This window comes from Sorex araneus, chromosome 2, assembly GCF_027595985.1.
Source record: "Sorex araneus isolate mSorAra2 chromosome 2, mSorAra2.pri, whole genome shotgun sequence".
Taxonomy (NCBI): Eukaryota; Metazoa; Chordata; class Mammalia; order Eulipotyphla; family Soricidae; genus Sorex; species Sorex araneus.
The window spans coordinates 238,137,521-238,157,395 of NC_073303.1; the positions used below are offsets into that span (position 1 = coordinate 238,137,521).

A 19,875-nucleotide genomic window follows, 5' to 3' on the forward strand; every position below is an offset into this window, starting at 1 on the left:
CAAAACCCTGCCCTCAGTGGCACACAAATGGTTGCTCCTCAAAATGCCTCCTGACGTGCCGGCAGAGGTGCTGGGGGTGGCTGAAGATCATGCCACACTCCTCGCAGGTGAGGGGCACGGTCGTCTGGTGAGTCTGCAGATGGCCTCTGAAGTAGGAGCAACAGCCATAGGCCTTGCTGCACTCAGGACACTATAAAGGACTGTGGTTTGAGTGCGACACCAGATGGAACAGGAGGGTGTCTGGGCTGCGGAAATATTTCTCGCAATGTGGGCATGTGTAGGGCCGCTCACCTGTGGATAAGCATGTGCTTGGTCCTTGTGCCGCTGTCCCGGAACGCCTTCCCGCACTCCGAGCAGACGTAAGGGTCCAGTGTGGGTCCATCTGTGCCTACGCAACACTGTGCTAGTGCAGAAGTTTTTCCCACACTGTTCGCAGTCATAGGCCTCTCCACAGTGTGGGTCCGGCTGTGCTTACGCAGGTTTGAGGTAGTGCTGAAGCTTTTCCCACAATGCTCGCAGTCATACGGCCTCTCCCCGCTGTGGGTCCGGCTGTGAATACGCAAGCCCGAGCAAGTACTGAAGCTTTTCCCACACTGCTCGCAGTCATACGGCCTCTCCCCACTGTGGGTCCGGCTGTGATCACGCAGGTTTGAGCTGGAAATGAAGCTTTTCCCACACTGCTTGCACTCATACGGTCTCTCCGCGGTGTGGGTCCGAATGTGCCGAAGTAGACAATAGCGAGTCCTGAAGCTATTCCCACACTGCTTGCAGTCATACGGCCTCTCCCCAGTGTGGGTCCGGCTATGCTCATGCAGCTTCGAGCTAGTGCTGAAGCTTTTCCCACACTGCTTGCACTCATAAGGTCTCTCCCCGGTGTGGGTCCAAATGTGCCGAAGTAGACATGAGTGAGTCCTAAAGCTATTCCCACACTGCTTGCAGTCATACGGCCTCTCCCCGGTGTGGGTCAGGCTGTGCGCATGCAGGTTTGAGCTAGTTCTGAAGCTTTTCCCACACTGCTCGCAGTCATACGGCCTCTCCCCGGTGTGGGTCCGGCTGTGATTACACAGGTCCGAGCGAGTACTAAAGCTTTTCCCACACTGCTCGCAGTCATACCGCCTCTCCCCGGTGTGGGTCCATCTATGCCTACACAACGCTGAGCAAGTCTTGAAGCTTTTCCCACATTGCTCGCAGACATAAGGCCTCTCCCCAGTGTGGGTCCATCTATGCCTACACAACGCTGAGCAAGTCTTGAAGGTTTTCCCAGACTGCTCGCAGACATAAAGTATCTCCCCAGTATGGGTCCATAGGTGCTTAAGCAACACTGAGCAAGTCCTGAAGCTTTTCCCACACTGCTCGCAGTCATACTGCCTCTCCCTGGTGTGGGTCCGGCTGTGCTTACGCAGGTCTGAGCGAGTCCCGAAGCTTTTTCCACACTGCTCGCAGTCATATGGCCTCTCCCGCTGTGGGTCCAGCTGTGCTTATGCAGCTTCAAGCTAGTACTGAAGCTTTTACCACACTGCTTGCACTCATACGGTCTCTCCCCGGTGTGGGTCCGAATGTGCCGAAGTAGACAAGAGCGAGTCCTGAAGCTATTCCCACACTGCTTGCAGTCATACGACCTCTCCCCGGTGTGGGTCCGACTATGTTGAAGGAGAGATGAGCGAGTCCTGAAGCTATTCCAACACTGCAGTCATATGGCCTCTCCCCAGTGTGGGTCCGTCTGTGCTCATGCAGCTGTGAACGAGTCCTGAAGCTTTTCCCACACGGCTCACAGGTGAAAGGCCTGACCCCAGAGTGCACTTTAGTGTGGGCTCGCAGCATACAGGGATACTGGAACCTCTGTGGGCACTCAGGGCACGTAAAGGGCCTCTTGAGGTCAACATGGATCTTGGCATGATCCTGCAGGTATGTGGGGTAGCATGATCCCTTCCCACAGAGCTCACACACATAAGGCATCTCATCTTGGCTCTCCCTGATGTGACACATCAACAGTTTGGTGACATTGAAGGTCTCCCCACACACATTGCGTTCTTGGGATGTTGGGCTCCAGGTGCCAGCGCCCCACAGAGGGCATTGCCTGAGGGCCTCCGAGGTGGGAGAGGGGGTCTTATCAGCGGTTGGGCAGCAGACACCCTCCTGAACGAGGTCACATGGAAGGGAGCTGTGGGGAAGTGTTGGGGGGTGCTGGGGGGAAGAACATTCTGCAGAAGAAGTAGCAGGATTTTGGGGTGCAGTCAGGCTTCGAGTTCGCCTCAAGTTTCCTCTGGCTTCTGCAGGAGCTTCAATCATAACCGAGACTGTTTGGGAAGACGTATCTGCCAATGATGAGACACAATGAGTAGAAAAGTAAGATCATCCCGACAGCTGAGGCCACAGGACAGTGGGAGAGCGGGAACCGTGCATCATGCTGCCCCGGACCCATCCCCTGCACACCATCAGGTCCTCCGAGCCCCCTCAGGAATGATTCCTGAGCGTAGGACCAGGAGTCAGGACTAGGAAATGCTCACAACACAAAATAATAAATGAATATCAACAATCAACCACCAGCCTTGATCATGTTTTGTTTTGGTTTTTTGGTTTGGGGTTTATTTTTTTCCTCCTAACTTGGGGCCACACTCTGCAGTGCTCAGGGTCTACTCCTTGCTATGGACACAGGGATCATTCAGAAGCAAGGCCTTGGAAGACAAAAACCATGTTGGAGATTAGACCTTAAGTACTGTACTATAGCCTCAGGCCTAATGGTAGGGCTTTTTGGATATTCCTCTGAATAAATCCTTGATTTATCATTCATCAAAGCCTTACATGCAGGGCCCTGTTTTAAGCCTGTAAATGGTGGGGTGGCATGGGGGGAGTTGGAGAAGGAACTTTTCTCCAAGAAGGGTCCTGGGTGGAAACCACTTAAGAAAGCAGCGGAGGCTGCCAGCCTTGCCCCAGGACCCTCACCTTGCATGACTCAGGTCACTTTGGACCCCATAGTCCGTCCAGGAGGGATTCCTGAGTGCAGAGCCAGGAGTCAGCCATGCCATCACGGGTGTGGTAAATAGAGGAGGCACACGAGGGACAGTGTGAAGGGGACACTACTCAGTCCTGCACTACTTTGACACACTGGTTTTAAGTTGAAAGACATTGGAGATTCCCAAGATGTTTTCAGCCACCCCCCGCCAAGAACACCCTCCTCCCTTCCCCCCCTCGGCCACTTCACTCACTTCTGTTGTCCCTTCTGCGTGTGCTGCTGGTCACTAGCATCAGGGAACATCTGCTTCTCTCCTAAATGATTGCAGGAATAATTGCTCATGAACCCCACAGTGCTCTCTTCACTGAACAACTTATTCTCCAAGACACGCCCAAGAGCACCACTGTCTTTTCCTGGAGAGAAACCCTCTGGAACAAGCAGGAAGACAATTCAGTCCCCAAGGAAGGCTCTGGGGAGGGGCAGAGTAATAGGACAGCCGGGATGGCACTTGCCTTGGACACAACTGACCCAGGTCACTCCCAGCACCCAACAGGCTCCTGCACGCAATGCCAGGCATCAGCCCTGAGCATCACCAGGTGTGTATATCAAAGAAAAAAGATGCTCTGCGGGAACAAAAAAGAACTGGAATAGGACTGATGCAACTGGTTTGCTTCAACAGACATGACGCAGCTACCTTGTATGAGGTGGGTCAGATTCCCGCACCCCACAGTGTCCCTTGAGCACGAACAAGAGTGTCCCTGGAACTCCAGGTGTGGGCCCTGTGCCCCCAGGAAGAAGCTCCAAGGTAGCACAATGCCTGGCATGCTCCTGGCCCCGAATAAAATAGTGGGCACCAGCTCCCTCACCCAGCACTATAGGGTTCAGCCCAGGGCCCCCCCGATCACTGGGGGACCAACCAGCAACATTAGGATCACAGCAAGAGCCAGAGGTGCAGGTGGTGGCCTTGACACCCCGCTCTACCCGGTGTGGCCCTGAATCAGAGAAAAGGCAGTTAGGCTGAATCCGTCTGCCTGCCTGGGAATGCCCCGCGCCTGGGCTAGGGTGCCCATAGACAGGCCCCTCCTTCCCTACAGCCCTGTTCCATGGCCCTATCGGGAATGTGGGCAGCAGACTCCGTGCCCTGAGCTGTGGAAAAGGGTCGTGCCTGAGCCTCACCCACGAAGGCCAGGTGCCTGCAGGCCTCCAGCATCACGTCTCTGTACAGGCGCCTCTGGGCAGGATTCAGCAAAGCCCACTCGGCCCGGGTGAAGTTCACAACCACGTCCTCAAAGGATACTGAGTCCTGAAACACACACAGATGCCAATCAGCCAGGTCCCTCTGCATCTCGGGAGGTGGGGCAGCGGGACTGGTGGGGGCCCATTAGGATCCTGGGTTTTACTTTAATCTACTTTATTTATTCATTTATTTTTGGTATCTGGGTCACACCCAGCGATGCACAGGGATTACTTCTGGCTCATGCACTCAGGAATCACTCCTGGCAGTGCTCAGGGGACCATATCGGATGCTGGGAATTGAACCCGGGTCAGCCACGTGCAAGGCAAAGGCCCTACCTGCCGTGATATTGCTCAGCCCCTACTTTTAATCTCCTTTAAACAATCAGGGTCCCCGCGGGGAACACCAAGATGTGTAGAGAATGCAGAACTCAGTAACAAGTGCTCCGAGGCACGAACCATGACAACACCTGGCCAAGACACATATGGAATCTCTGAGGGGTCTTTCGAAAAGAGTGACAAAGGGACGGGGCTGGAGCAAAAGCACAGGAAGGACATTTGCCTTGCACATGGAGGACGTATATTTGATCTCTGGCATCCTTAACGGTCCTTGAGCACTGTTAGGAGTGATCCTTGAGGGGCTGGAGAGATAGCACAGCGGGTAGGGCATTTGCCTTGCACATGGTCGACCCGGGTTCAAATCCCAGCATCCCATATGGTCCCCTGAGCACGGCCAGGGGCAATTCCTGAGTGCAGAGCCAGGAGTAACCCCTGTGCATCGCCAGGTGTGACCCAAAAAGCAAAAAATAAATAAATAAATAAATAAATAAATAAATAAATAAATAAAAGGAGTGATCCTTGAATGCAGAGCGAGGAGTAAGTCCTGAGCATCTCTGCCTGTGACCCCAAAAGCAAAAGCGGGAGTGACAAAGAGAATCTTTGTTCGAAGAATGTGGAAATTGACAGCGGCCTGGTGACTAGCCCTTCCCATTCACCCCCAAGAATTGGTGGGTGACATAACTGCATCATGTGGGGAAACCCACTTCACATTCCCAAGACCTAGACCAAGATTCCTGTTATAAAGTGATGCCTAAGAGAGCCTTCTGTGGTTGGAGAGATAGTACACTGTGTAGGGTGTTCACCTTGCACGCTGCCGGGTCCAATTCCCTGTATCCCATATGGTCCCCACGAGCACTCCCAGGAGTAATTCCTGAATGCAAGGCCAGGAGTAACCCCTGTGCATCACAGGAGTGACAAAAAAAAAGCAAATAAATAAATAAGAAGTTAAAAAAAAAAGGAAGCTTCTGCTCAACTCCTCAGACCCCAGAGACTCCCTATCTGTCCGCCCAGACAGATAATTCTGGGCGACCTGCAGGATTCCCTAAAGGCCTGGAGAGCTTCTGCTGTCTATCAATGTAGCATCAAGGGGCCTAACAAAGGCCTCCAGGAAGACTTGATTATGGGGCAGGAGCAATGGCAGAGTGGGAAGGGCGCTGGCATTGCATGCTCCAACCACGTTCTATCTCCACCATCCCATTAGGTCCCCCAGGACCCCCAGCCGAGATCCCTGAGCTCAGAGTCAGGTGTCTTTCTGATGTAGGTGGGCAGGCAGATAGGGAAGGCCCCTCCACAGGTGATGACAGTAACTTTCCTGGGAAGTAATAGCTTTGAAGTTGCAAAGGCCAACCTTGCAGAGAAACAGGAACTAAGGCTTGATAAGACCCTCACCTATCTATATCAATAGACCCAGAGAAGGCCTGAAAGACACAAAAAGCCAGGAAAGGAATTTCAAAGAAGACCACACCACTCCAAACTCCTTGGCAAACTTCTTAGCAATGGACTTTTACCTAGGTTGAAACCCCACCTGGGGACAGTTTGGAAAATATCCATAGAGGCCACCTTGTACAAAGGAAGGGAGTTCATAGGATGCCCGAGCCAAAAAGCTGCCTGCCCCCACTTGGCCAAGCACACTCGGTGCCTGAGCACATGTGTCACCAGCATCTCTCAACTTGAGATGTGCATTTTCATGCTTTCCTGTCTAATGCTGGAATGTGTATAGGGGCTCTCTCTGGCTTTGGAGAAGCCCGGGTTCACTCTTGAGCGCTGTTTGTCTCCGCTCTCTCCCACTTTCTCTCCCTCCTCGCTTTAGAAACCTCCAAATAAAAACTGTACTTTCAGTGAACTGCAACTTTTGATATTCCTCTCTGCAAGATGAGACAGGAATCCCGAAATCCTGGGTCCCTGGTGGCAAAGGTGGATGGCGTAGATAGTGACCGTCTTTCTTCTCCCCATTTCACATAAGTCACTTGTGTGGCACACCAACAACAATCCCTAAAGACTTTTTTGGCTAAATTTATATAACCACAAAACACTAATGATTCGACCTTTCTGTCTGCATCATGAAAGTCCCCATAAGAACACCCAAGGCAGGGCAGGAACAACTTCTGGGTAAAACCTCTGGACTTAACCTTGAGAACAGACTCCACCTACTTTCCTTAGGCTTACCCATCTTGCCTCTTTCTCCTCATCTGCCTGCCATCACACCTTTGCAGCTGAACGCAAGGGGTTCATATGAGGGGGGTTACCACAGAGGTGAAACCCACCCATAGGCTGACTGGCATGGAAATCTCAGCCACTAACCAGTATAAAAGCTGGGAAAAGAGAGGAAGGGCAGATAGGACAGAGGGGATGCACTTACCTTGCATGAGGCCAAACCAAGTTCCATATCTGCCATCCCATAGAGGCACTAGGACCCGCCAGAGGTGATCCCTGATCACAGAGCCTGGAGTCAGCCCTGAGCACCCACCATGTGAGGCCCAAAAGACACAATTATCATCATCATTATCATCATAATCATAAAAAAGAAATAAGCCCAAACTCACCATCTTACTTGAGAAGGTCTGAAGTCAGGGGACAGTGGATCTGGGCATATGAAGAAACTATATGGGGAAGCTTCCAGACTTGCTGCAAGAAAAATAACAAGTGTGTTAGTACCACGGAAGGTTCACTCCAAAGTGGGTGGGTTCTTCAGAACTGATCTGCAGACAAAATTCAGATGCTTAAAAGTTCATCAGTTTTGGGCTGGAGCGATAGCATAGAGGATAGGGTGTTTGCATTGCACGCATCCAACCCAGGTTCGATTCCCAGCATCCCATATAATCCCCCTGCACTGCCAGGAGTAATTCCTGACTGCAGTACCAGAAGTAACACCTGTGCATCTTCAGGTGTAACCCTACAAGGAAAAACAAAAGTTCATCAGGCCTGAGCCAGAGTAGAGTGAGGAGGGCGTGGCCACCTGTTTGATTTCCACATCCTATAGGTCACCTGAGCACCACCAGGAGAAATTCCTGAGTACAGAGCCAGGAGTAACCTCTGAGCATTACCTAGTGTGGCCCAAGTAAAATGAAACAATCGAAAAAAAGTTGTTCCCTCTTAAGTATCCTGCAGACAAATGGGAAAGGTTCACCATCACCCATCAACCCACTGGGTTCCCATAGCCCTGCCAGAAGTGATCCCGGACTACAGAGTCAGAAAGAAGGTTGAGCATTGCAGGTGTGACCCTCACCCCAACCGCCAAAAGTAGAAAAGTTCATTAAAGTGCTGGAGCAACATCAGAGAGGGTAGGGCGCTTCCTTTGCGTGCGGCTGACCCAGGTTCAATCCCCTGCATCCCAGAGGTCCCCCTAGCACCACAAGAAGTAATTTCTGAGTAATGCCTAATCATCGCTGGGTGTGCGCCCCTCACCCCCCAAAAAGTAACTTCATTAAACTGTTTAGTTGTTGGGATCAGAAGCCTCGGGTATGACGTCACTCATCCCTCCCTTACCCGTTTCCCACTTCAAGACTCCACTCTCCCTCACCTGGTCCCGATTGCTTCTTCCTGACCGCCTGGTCTAGGCCATCTTCGGGCTCCGGGCAGTGCTTCTGGATCTGGAATCTGTCTGCCTTATCTCTGCTCCCCAGGAGCCGGTGGCGCCAGGCTTGGCGGAGTTCAGGGAGCCAAGAGCCGGTTCAGTGCTGGGGCCTCTTCAGCAGCGGTCATTTTCCCGCCCCCACCGTGGATTCCCTACCTCTGATTGGATGACGGTGAGAGCGGGTGAGAAGGAAAGGGCCAATCAGATGCATTTTAGATTACGTGCCGCCCCGCCTTTCCGCTTTCACAGGCTCACATCCTTCCAAGTTCTTTCAGATATCTGGTAGGATAAGGCTTAAGGAGTAATGCTTGGGGCTGGAGCAATAGCACAGCAGGTAGGGCGTTTGCCTTGCACACGGCCAACCCGGGTTCGATTCCCAGCATCCCATATGGTCCCCTGAGCACCGCCAGGAGTAATTCCTGAGTGCAGAGCCAGGAGTAACCCCTGTGCATCGCCGGGTGTGACCCAAAAAGAAAAAAAAAAAAAAAAGGAGTAATGCTTAAGTCCAGGAAAACATCCAAACAGGCTGTCCTAGATGCTGCTGAGATCCCACACCACAGCCAGGGGGCCTTTCCCCTTGTTGGACACGGAGCAGGGCAGGAGCAACTCCATCATGCCTGGTTCCTGTTTCACGTTTTGTTTTACTTAAACCTTTTTGTTTTTTGGAGCTGGAACAATAGCACAGTGGGTAGGGCATTTGCCTTGAACACGGCCGACCCGGGTTTGATTCCCAGCATCCCATATGGTCCCCCGAGCACCACCAGAAGTGATTCCAGAGTGCATGAGCCAGGAGTAACCCCTGTGCATGTCTGGGTGTGACCCAAAAAGCAATAAATAAATAAATAAATAGATAAATAGATAAATAGATAAATAAAAACGTTAAAAAAAAAAAACCTTTTTGTTTTTCTTAAAACACCCGCTTCAACCCCCTCCCCCATCTGCAAGAGAAGTAGAACAAATGGCCTGCAAACTCTCTCTGGCAAAGAGTTTATAACCGCTATTCAATGTCTATAGAAGCCACCCAGACACAAGCAGGGTGGGTACCTTCCAGAATATTTTGAAAACGTGTCTAGATCACCTATCTGTAACTCCTTGTTTGTACTATTTGAAAGTAGGTTTTCTTCTGAATTATGAAATTTGCATTTTCATTTATGGTTTTGAAAAAATTCATCATTGTAGGCTATGATATAAGCACTGACTAAAATATGGTAAATATGCAACTTTTCCCTTGTTCAGGGTCTTGCTCGGGCCTGCGTGGCTACAATCTTGACCTCAGCTACCCGGCTTAATAAACTCTGCTTCTGTGTTACATTACTCACTGAACTTTTTGTGTGGGTTTGGAGTGTTAGGGCATGGTTCTGGATCTCCGACCGCCAACAAAAAACACTCAGCAATGCAATCAGCAAGCGGGTGTGAGGAATTGACACAGAACAGACCGTAGGAATTAGTTTAGCTTTCTCAATGTGAAGGACTGGCCCAGGACAGACCACAGGACTCTTTTTACAGGAGCCCACCTTGCAGAATAAGTTGTTTTTCTGCCCCTGAGCAAGGAATTCGAATACAGGCGCCCCGGGTCGCAAGAAGGGTGGTGGTCAGACCAGATAACCAGATGCCTCTCATAAGACCATGTCACTAGACCCATGACTGCCCCCAGAGCCGGGACATTCCTGAATATTGGCGCGAATGATGATCTCTAAAACCATAGACTAAGGAGTGATGTCTTTTTAAATGGATTGATTAAGAAAGTATGTATTATTACAAATCTATTGGCTATGAAAGGTGCGGGTTCTGCTGTAAGGCCGGGGAAGGCCTATAATAAGATCTCCTTTGGAGAAGCTTGGGGTCTTGCCCAACCTGCTGGACCTGCGTCTCCGCGTAGGGGGCTGGACCCTGGCTAGCCAGTCTTACAATAAACCCTGCTTGCTGTTAGCAGTCTCTGGAGTCTCTTTGTCGGTAAGGGAGATCTCAATCCGCGCCCTAACATTGGGTAGTTGATTAAGCTGGCTAGCCAGGGTCGTGCACACACACACAGCTACACACAGGTCCCATGTGTGAGGCAAGGCCCCGACCCAGGGTGAAGGGGTTACTTAGATAGGCCCATGTCGGCTGTTACGGTGAAAGGGAGAAAGATCGCGCCTTCCCTAGCCAGTAAGTTCATAATTCGACATGCCTCTCCCCACAGTCCCATTAGGCCCATCTGCTTGTCCAGTCTATAGATTTACAAGTCACAATTGCATAAGCGCCTGCAAGGGCTGAGCCCGGGCCCGGGAGGCTGTCTGTCTAGATTATACCCTCATATGGTCGTAGCTCAGGAGTCCGCACATTCCTCTTGGAGCAAGCAGATATCAGACGCCTGAGTGGAAAATATACGGTTTTCATTGTCTTTGGCCCCACTCAGGGCACTCCTGCCCTAACAGGAGAGGGGGCCCTCTGGGCTACATGCAGTCAGGTAGCAAAAGCAACACAAGAAAGCCCTTCCTGAGGGCCGGGCATTCCAAAGCCCTTCCTGACTGTCAGCAGGAAAAATACCTCTTAAGGTTTTTCTCCTTTCCTTAGTCCAAGAACTTATTCACATTTTAATACTAGTTATTTTTGTATGAACACAGCTAAGACATACATTGAGGCTTGTAAGGCAGCTGTCTTGCTAACATCTTGCGGACTCAGACTACAGCACTCAGGCCAGATTAATCATTTCTTACCCTAGCAGGGTCCGAATCTAGTTATATTACTTATTGGATCATGACAGCATTTGTCCAAGACCAAGCTCTTTACTTATAGTTAAGCATTAGGCACTTTGGCCCAACCCATCTCAATGCCAGGGTAGCACATAACTCACCGCTTTCCCTGGGTCCTTCCCATCCCTTGTCGGGACCCTGCTTTTGGGGGTGCTAGGAAGTAAGGGCAGCTGAAGCTTAGGTCTAGAGAACAGATGCCCAGAAGGAAAATATCATGTAGAGTCAAATGACTCCCAGGTTACCAAAGAATAACATTTGTTACAGTCTTCCTGTGCCCATGCAAAAGGACTTGGCTTTCGATAAACTAGGTAAAGAACTCAAGGAGAAGAGAAAAACAATATTTACAAGTCAACAGAACACAAATAAAGAAGTACAAATAAACACAGAGGAATGGGAGCACTGTGATGGGAGTAACCCAATAAACCTAAACTACCTGAGGCTATGTTATCCTACACTCACAAGTCCTTGGTCACCTTTTTTTTATTCTTATGCTTTTTTGGTCACACCCAGCAATGTACAGGGGTTACTCCTGGCTCTGCACTCAGGAGGTACTCAGGGGACCATATGGGTAGCTGGGAATGGAACCCGGGTCATCTCGTGTGGAAGGCAAATGCCCACCCGCTGTGGTATTGCTCCAGCCCCACCTTTGTCACTCTTTTCGGGGCAGAAGGCCTGTTCTCAGTTGTCCACAGGTGTCTGGGTGGGCTGTGGTGTGTCTGGGAGGTGGGGATATGGCTCCCAGCCCTTGCCACTGTAATATTCCCGGGGGGGGGGGCGGGTTGAGCTATATTCCAAGGGACAACTTTTGCCCCCCTGAGTGCCTCTGCCGCCTGTGGATGTAGAGGGGGCCTGCTTATTGGCATCTGTTTATGTTTTCAGGAGTCGGTATCCTATGAGGATGTGACTGTAAACTTCACACGGACTGAGTGGGCTTTGCTGGACCATGCCCAGAGGCGCCTGTACAGAGACGTGATGCTGGAGGCCTGCAGGCACCTGGCCTTTGTGGGTGAGGCTCAGGCGTGACCTCTCCCCGCAGCTCAGGAACGGAGCACACTGCCCACTTTCCAAATGGGGCCACGAAAGGGGGCTGCCAGGAAGGAGGGGCCTGTCTCTGGGCAACCCTGGCCCAGGTGCAGGTCTTAGCTGGACAGGAAGACGGGTCCATGGTTAAATGCCTTTTCCCTGATTCGGGGCCACACCTGGATCAAGCTGGGTGTGAGGGCCACTGCCAGCACCTCTAGCTCTAGCTGTGACCCTAACAGATCTGGTTGTTCCCCCCAGTGTTCGAAGGCCCAGGCTGCACCCAGCAGTGCTGGGTGAGGGAGGTGGTGCCCAGGATTATATTCTGGGTCACAAGCATGCCAGGCACTGTGCTACCTTGGAGCTTCTTCATGGGGGCACAGGGCCCACACAGTCATTGAGTGCTGGGGTTTCTTTATTTTTTGGAGGGGGTTTTCACACCCACTATTTTCAGGGCTAACTCCTGGCTTGAGCTCAGGGATCACTCAAGGTGGGATGGGGGAGCTTTATGGGATACCAGGGATTAAACTGGAGCCAGCCATGTGCAGGACAGGTTCCCTAACCACTGTACTATCATCCCTGCTCCCTAGGGTTTCTGAAAACAACTTTGAGTGATCCCCGGCGATGCTCAGGGATCACTCCTGACAGTGGACAGGGAACCCTATGGGTGCCACGGATCTAGCTTAGAATGGCCGCCTGCCAGGCCAGTGCTCCTCCGCTACCCTTTCTACCCAACCCCTGCTCTCTCCCGATTGCTGTTGTGCCTACTGAGGGGTGACCCTGGGTTGTTAAAATGCCTCATCTCACACCTGGGTCCTGATGCTGCTGTTTCTGTTTCTTGTGGGGAGTGGTTGCTGGAGGTCAGATCTTCCAGCACTTTCTAATCTGCATCCATTTGGTCAAAGCCAGAGGAACTCAGTCTAACAAACATGTTTGTTTATTTTTAGGTTACACCCAGCAGTGCTCAGTTGTTATTCCTAGCTTTTTGCTCAGGACTTGAAAGGCCGCCTTGACATGCTGTAGGATCTCATCAGTCTCTAGGAGAGCCTGTTTGGATGTTTTCCTGAGCCTTCTGCTACCTGAGGTCAGAAAGGACTTGGAAGGATGTGAGCCAGTGGGAGCAGATGGGTGGAGCGCCAGGTCATCTAGGTCTATCTGATTGGCTCTTTTGTTCTCATCTGCCCTCACCGTCATCCAATCAGAGGTAGAGAATGGGCAATGGTTGGGTGGGGCGGGGGGGGGGGGGGGTGAGATAACCGGTGGCTGAAGAAGGCCCCTGGCCTGAACCTGCTCCTGGCTCCCAGGGCTCTGCCCAGCTTGGCTCCTGGACCTCCAGGGCCGTCAGCTCCTGGGCAAAGGCTCTAAACTAGACAGATTCCAGATTAGGAAGCACTGGGCGGAGCCCGAAGATGGCCTAGGAATTAGACCAGGTGACCAGGAAAAAGTAATCAGGACCTGGTGAGGGTGGAGTTGTGGAGCTATGGAGTGCAGAAAAGGATAGGGGAGGGATGATATTTTTTTGTATTTTTTGCTTCAGTCACACCCAGGGAAGCTCAGTGGTTACTGCCCGCTCTGCACTCAGGAGTTACTCCTCGTGGTGCTTGGGGGACCTATGGGATGCCAGAGATTGAACCTGGCTCGGCTGCGTGCAAGGCAAATGCCCTACCTGCTGTACTATTGCTCCAAACCCTTAATGGATATTTTCTTTCTTTCTTTTTTTTTTGTCTTGGGGCACACCCAGAAATGCTCAGAGCTTCCCCCAGGCTCTGTAGTGTGGGATCACTCCTGGCAGGACTATGGGGCCCCGGTGGGGTGCTGGGGATCCAGCCCAGGTCATTTGTCTGCAAGACAATGACTTTAACGGGTTTCAGTGCCTCTAAAAGTGAACAACATTTGTTTGTGGGCCACACCGGTCATGCTCAGGAGTTACTTCTGGCTCTGCACTCAGGAATTTTCTTGGCAGACTTTGGGGCACCCTATGGGATGCCAGGGACTGAACCTGGTTTGCGGAGTGCAAGGCAAATGCCCTCCACACTGTACTATTGCTCTGGCTCCATTTGGGATCTTTGTTATGTCAGAGGATCTCTGACCTTCAGCAAGCTGCTGAGAGTATGGTAAAACATCGGTGGCTGGTCAACTGGACAATAATCCTCTTAGCTGCTTAGACCTGTGTATCCGCTTTTATGTCAAAATTTAGACACACTGATGAATCTATAATAAATGTCCATTCATAATGAATGTTAGTGTTTTCATTTCCCAGAGGAAAGCATCTTTGTTTATTCTCTCACTCCTGGATATGGGAGAAGTGAATCTCTCTGCCTAGGCTAGGGTGACCTTTCATTGCTGATAACAATGTTGAACATTGCTGCCTGACCCCCATTCCTCATAGCCCTGGGATCTGTAATAAACATCTTTCAATTGTTCCTGGAGGTTGGTTAACTCAGGTGAGTGTTGCAGTGAAAATGATGGCCACGTTGAGTTTGACTCAGCCTGTTATAGTCTGAGTGGAAAGGTTTCCTGTTATAGTCGACCCCACATACCACCACCTCACGTCCTGAGGCTGCCCCAACGCTCCTCTACAAGGACGAGGAGGCATGAATAGAGCAAGATACAGCTCAGAACACCCCACGTTGGGGTGAGGGAATCTGCCATCAAGGCTCTGAGGCTGTTTTGCTTGTATTTGATTTGTTCATGGTTTGGGGGCTACAAACCCAGCAACACTCAGGGGTTCTCCTGGCTCTTACTCAGTAATCACTCCTGCATGGAGAGTCTTTTTGGGACTGTGGGGAGTCAAAGAAAGAACCGGGGTCCTGTGACGGCAGGCAAGAGCCCTAACTGCTCTGCTCCCTCTGGAGCAGCCCAAATGGCTTACTTGATCCTTAATGACCCTATACCTAACACTAAAGCAAAGCAAAGGGCTGGAAATCTTAAACTTGGGAAAATCGGGCCGCGGCAGTTCCTCCGAAATGCCACGAGATGGCGCAAAGGGCGTTAACGTCCCTCCCCAGGGACATTTCTCTAAAAACTTTCTCCCTTGGGTTTGCTTCAGTGTTAGGTATGGGGTAATTAAGGATCAAGCACACCGCTTCATCCAGTCTAGCGGGAGCTGAGAAGTTAGAACCCTTGCCGTTGCCTTCACAGGGCCGTCATCCGTCCGTTGGCTCCCCATATGGTGCCCAGGTCGTGCCTGGCGGGATTCCTGGGGGCAGAGTCAGGAGTGTCCCCTGAGCACCTCTGGGTGTGGCCCGAACCGCAAACAAACAAACCAAGAAAATAAAAACAAGGCCCCCTCAGTCCCTTGATGGCGAATTTCCTCACCCGACTTTGGGAGTTCAGCTGCACCTGTGGAAGTTGCGTGCTTGATCCTTAATTACCCATACTTAACACTGAAGCAAAGTCAAGGGTGGAAATTCTTAGAGAAATGAGCCTGGGAAGGGACAGAAACGCCCACAGCACCATCTTGTGGCGTTTCACCAGAACTACCAGAGCCCGAATTTTCCCACGCTCAAGATTTCCTTAAGAAAGCCCTTTTTGGGGGCTGGAGGGATAGCACAGTGGGTAGGACATTTGCCTAGCACGCAGTCGACTCGGGTTCGATTTCCAGCATCCCATATGGTCCACCAGGAGTAATTCCCGAGTGCAGAGCCAGGAGTAACCCCTGTGCATCGCCGGGTGTGACCCAGGGGGAAAAAAAAAAAGAAAGCCCTTTTTTGGGGCTGGAGCAATAGTACAGCGGGTAGGGCGTGTGTCTTACATGCGGTCAACCCGGGTTCGATTCCCAGCATCCCATATGGGCATCTGAGCACCGCCAGGGTTGATTCTTGAGTGATTCCTGATTCAGGAGTAACCCCTGTGCATTGCCAGGTGTGACCCAAAGAGAAAAAAAAAAAAAGCCCTTGGGACTATGCAGTGGGAGCAGAGCAGTTAAGGGTCTTGCCTGTAGTCAGAGGACTCTGGTTTTCTCTTTGGCTCTCCATACGGTTCCACCATCAGGCCAGAGTGATTCCTGAGTCAGAGCCAAGAGAACCCCTGAGTGTTGCTGGATTTGTGTACCCGAAACCATGAGCAAAGCAAATAAAAGCAAAACAATGTCAGAGCCTTGATGGCAGATTCCCTCACCCCAACTTGGTGTTTTCTGAGCTGTATCTTGCTGTATCCATGTCCCCTCTTCCTTGTAGAAGAGGGTTGGGTAACCCTCAGAACGTGAGGAGACAGCATGTGGGGTTGAATTTAACAGGAAATCTTTCCAAAGGGCTGGGTCAGACAGAGCAAAGTGGGTTCAGAACTCTTCTTGTTCAAAGCAAAGAGAACAACAAAATAATCTAGCCTTGATTGTGGCTGCCAAGGTTCAATCCCAGGTACTCAATGGTTCACTGAACCCTGCGGGTCCACACCCTCCCCCCCACACCAAAAAAAAAATCCTCCGTGCCAGAGCTCTAGTAGAGTGAGTAGGCCATTTGCCTTGCATGCAGCAGACCCGTGTTCAATCCCAGCCATCCCATAGGGTACCCAAGCACTGCCAGGAGTCATTCCTGGAGGAATCCCTGAGCATCGTGATCCTCGGAAGGCAGAAATAATGTTTTTAGAATTTCCATGGAAGGAGATTGCCCAGTCTTTTTTTTTTTTTCTTTTTGGGTCACACCCGGCAATGCACAGGGGTTACTCCTGGCTCATGCACTCAGAAATAACTCCTGGCGGTGCTCAGGGGACCATATGGGATGCTGGGAATCGAACCCGGGTCGGCCGCGTACAAGGCAAACGCCCTACCCGCTGTGCTATCACTCCAGCCCCAATTGCCCAGTATTATGCTCATTATTACAGTGTTAATTAAAATTCTTCTTAACCCACCACCTGTTATTCTGACCACTATTACCCTCACCCCAGACATCTGGAGATGCCGGAGATGAATCTCGCCTCTGTCACCCTCCTCCATGGAGAACAAAGGGCTTGGGATTTCTCATATGTCTAGGAACCCCAAAACTCTCAGGAAGGAGATGGCATGCATCCTCAGAAATGTGGGGTGCTGGGGTGTGGGGCTGAGGGGTTGGAGACCTTGTGAACCAGTTGGTTTGAAGGGATGGTCCTGCGGCAGGGCACAGCCTCTCCTGTGTCACCCTGTTTGCTCTCTGGCAGCTGGCTCTGGAGCACTGCTCACTGGGTGTCCCTCCACGCAGAGAGTGAGTGGGGCGAGCCCCAGGCAGCATGGACACCCGGACACAGTTCACCAGTTTATTTTGTGACCCAAGGCCCAGCAGGGCATGGGCAGGGCTGGAAGATGCTGGACTCTCTCATCCCCTCCAGCTCTTGGCGGGTGTAAGCGAGTTGAATCCACCAGAGGAGGCCTCCTCTTGGCCCAGGGATCCCTCGAGAATGATAGTGGCACGTGGGACCCAGGGTCACTTCCCAATCTCCACTCCACCCCTCCCCAGGCCACACCTCCTGATCTGGCTGGGTGATTCAGGGGGAGGGGGTTAGAAGCAGGGGTGGGGCAGCATCTGGAATGGGGCTGAGGCGGGGGGGGGGCACACAGCTTTGCAGGGGTCCCCAGTTCCTTCTGGAGTTCGACTTTGGTCCGACACTCGGGGAACCCCCAGCTGCTCTGCTCCCCTAAATGTCAGGGGAAGCCTCCAGCCATCTCGGGCTGACCAGGAGGGAATCCGGTGGTCAACAAGGAGGTCCGGAAGCACCAGAGTTTTGGGGGGACAGGACAGGGAGGCAGGTTTGGGGGTCCCTGTATCAGCTCAGAGCTGGAAGTCCTTTGTCTGGGGTGCAGGGGTGCTAAACTTCCAGCTAACCTTTAGCTGAGGCCCACCCCCCCCAAGAGAGGAGGGGAGAGGTTTGGGGTTTCCACGGGGGCTGAAGAAGGAAGAAGATTCCTCCTGTCTGACCTTGAGGCAGTTGCAGAAGATAAATAGGGCGGCTGGAGGTCTCAGCACCATCAGTGCCCCCGTGGGGTCTTGCCGTCTGTCTCCCCTCCCATGACCCCCGAGGCTCTCAGCTACTGAAGCCGACTGGCCCCACTGGAAGCCGAAATTCTGGTCGGACTGTCCGAAGTAGGTGTCCGCCACTTCGAGCAGCTGCAGGACGCGTCCTTGGGTGGCGCTGAATTCCAGCAGGGTCTCGGCCTGGCCCTTCCAGAACTGCCGCGGTGCAGGCAGGGTGAGTCAGGGGCGCGGAGCACGGACACAGGTAACCCCCTGCGCCCTCCCGTTGCCTGCTCCTCAGACCCAGCAACCATCCTGGGGGGTCCTGAGCCCAGCAGCTGTTATCTGGTTGAGGCCCAGCTCCTGGCCTTCGGCCCCCTGCAAGCACAGCGTGTGGCCCTGGCCCCACCCCCCACCCCCCAGGCCGCATCCCGGCTGGTGGCTGAGTTCTGGCACAGGCAGGTGAAGGTCTGCCTGGCGTCAGTGCTCAGCCTCAGCAGGGACAGGAAGGTCAGCTTCATGCTGCTCAGCGGGGCGCCGTCCGAGACCCCTTAGGAGAACTACCTGTGTCTGGCAGGAGAAAGGGCCACCGGGCCGCCAGGGACAAGAGCCGGCAAGCCCAGGCTCTTCCTCCTGTTTGCACTTATTATTCTCTTTGAATACCTGGTGTGCTCAGGGATGACTCCTGGCGGGGTCAGGGGACATATGGGGTGCTCAGGATCGAAGCATGGTCAATGTGTGCAAGGCCAGCGCGTCCCCGCTGGACATCGCAGCGGTCCTGCTGCGCCTCTTTCCCTCTAGAGATGCCTGTGCTCTCTCCCTAGCGCGTGCTTCTCTCTAAACCTTTCTTTTTAAAATATTTTTATTTTTTTATTAATTCGCCGTGAGATACAGTAACAAAAATTTCGTGTTTGAACTTCTGTCATATGGTCATCCAACACCCATTCCTTCACCAGTGCACATTTTCCATCACCCAAATCCCCAGTATTCCCCACCCCCCCTCACTTTCCATACCTCCGCCCCTAGGAAACCCGAGTCCCGAGTTGCCGCCCTTCTGGCTGCTGATCAAGCTGTTTATGGGCCATAATCTCAGAGACTCAGAAACAAAGCTCAGAACCCAGTGGATTTTGGCAGAAATGTGTCTGGACTACGATTAGGTTTCTGGGGCCGAATCACCCCAGGTGGGAACGGGTTTCATGCCTTGGCCTGTTTCCCCTGGCGGCTCGGTTGCCCCCACCATCTTCCAGAGGCCTAGGGACAACCAGGAAGGGGCCCGCAGTGATGAGGAATGCGGAGCCTCATGGGATGGAGGCAGAGCCAGTCCATTCCCCTACCCCACCCCTTCGAGACCCTAAGTTACTACCCACAAACGAGCCCTTTGGCTGCTGATCGAGCTTCTTATCCGCCATGATCCCAGAGACTCAGAAACAAAGCTCAGAACACAGTGGCTTTTAGCAGAAATCCCTCTAGATTTAATTATTAAAAGTTCAGAATTCCAAAATCATGCGACTGCAATAGCAGCCCCGCATCATCATATGCAATGCATAATCAGCAATAGAAAACAAATTGTCTAATGTTGCCTTTTCGTCAGATCTGAGTGTTGGGGTAAAATCCCAAATAATAATGGTGGGTTTGGTGTCGAAATGTTGAATGTAATCAAAGTAGAGAGTAACATGGAAGTCGTATGCCACTCAGGGAGGGGGAGGGTTGGGGTGGGGGGGGATATTGGGGTTTTTGGTGGTGGAAAATGTGCACTGGTGAAGGGTCAAGTGTTTCATCATTGTATGACCAAGACTTAAACCAAAGACTTTGTAAGTGCTCTCACAGTATTTCAATAAAAATTAAAAAATAAATTAAAAGAAGCCTTTCAAAAAAATAAACCTTTCTAACTAAGTTTCTATAAAAACTATTTTGTTGGGACCCACGCAATGGTACTGTGGGGAGTACGCTGGCCTTGCACACAGCAGACCGGGTTTGATTCCGACATCCTGTAGGGTTCCTCTGAGCACAACCAGGGGTAATTCCAAGATGCAGAGCCAGGAATCAGCCCTGAGCATCGCAGGTACAGCCCAAAAAGAAAAAGAAAAAAGAAAATGA

At 51.9% G+C, this 19,875-nt stretch overlaps 1 protein-coding gene across 1 annotated transcript; it reads right to left on the reverse strand.

Annotated features, from left to right (window-relative positions):
- Nucleotides 1-13: 13 nt before the first annotated feature.
- On the reverse strand, nucleotides 14-19,187 carry LOC129401798 (zinc finger protein 135-like). The gene is made up of 4 exons (XM_055124667.1): nucleotides 19,146-19,187; nucleotides 17,876-17,994; nucleotides 292-1,221; nucleotides 14-176 (listed from the first exon to the last, which is right to left on the reverse strand). Exons 1-4 carry the CDS (start codon nucleotides 19,185-19,187, stop codon nucleotides 14-16), a joined length of 1,254 nt encoding a protein of 417 aa, XP_054980642.1.
- Between the last annotated feature and the right edge of the window lie 688 nt (nucleotides 19,188-19,875).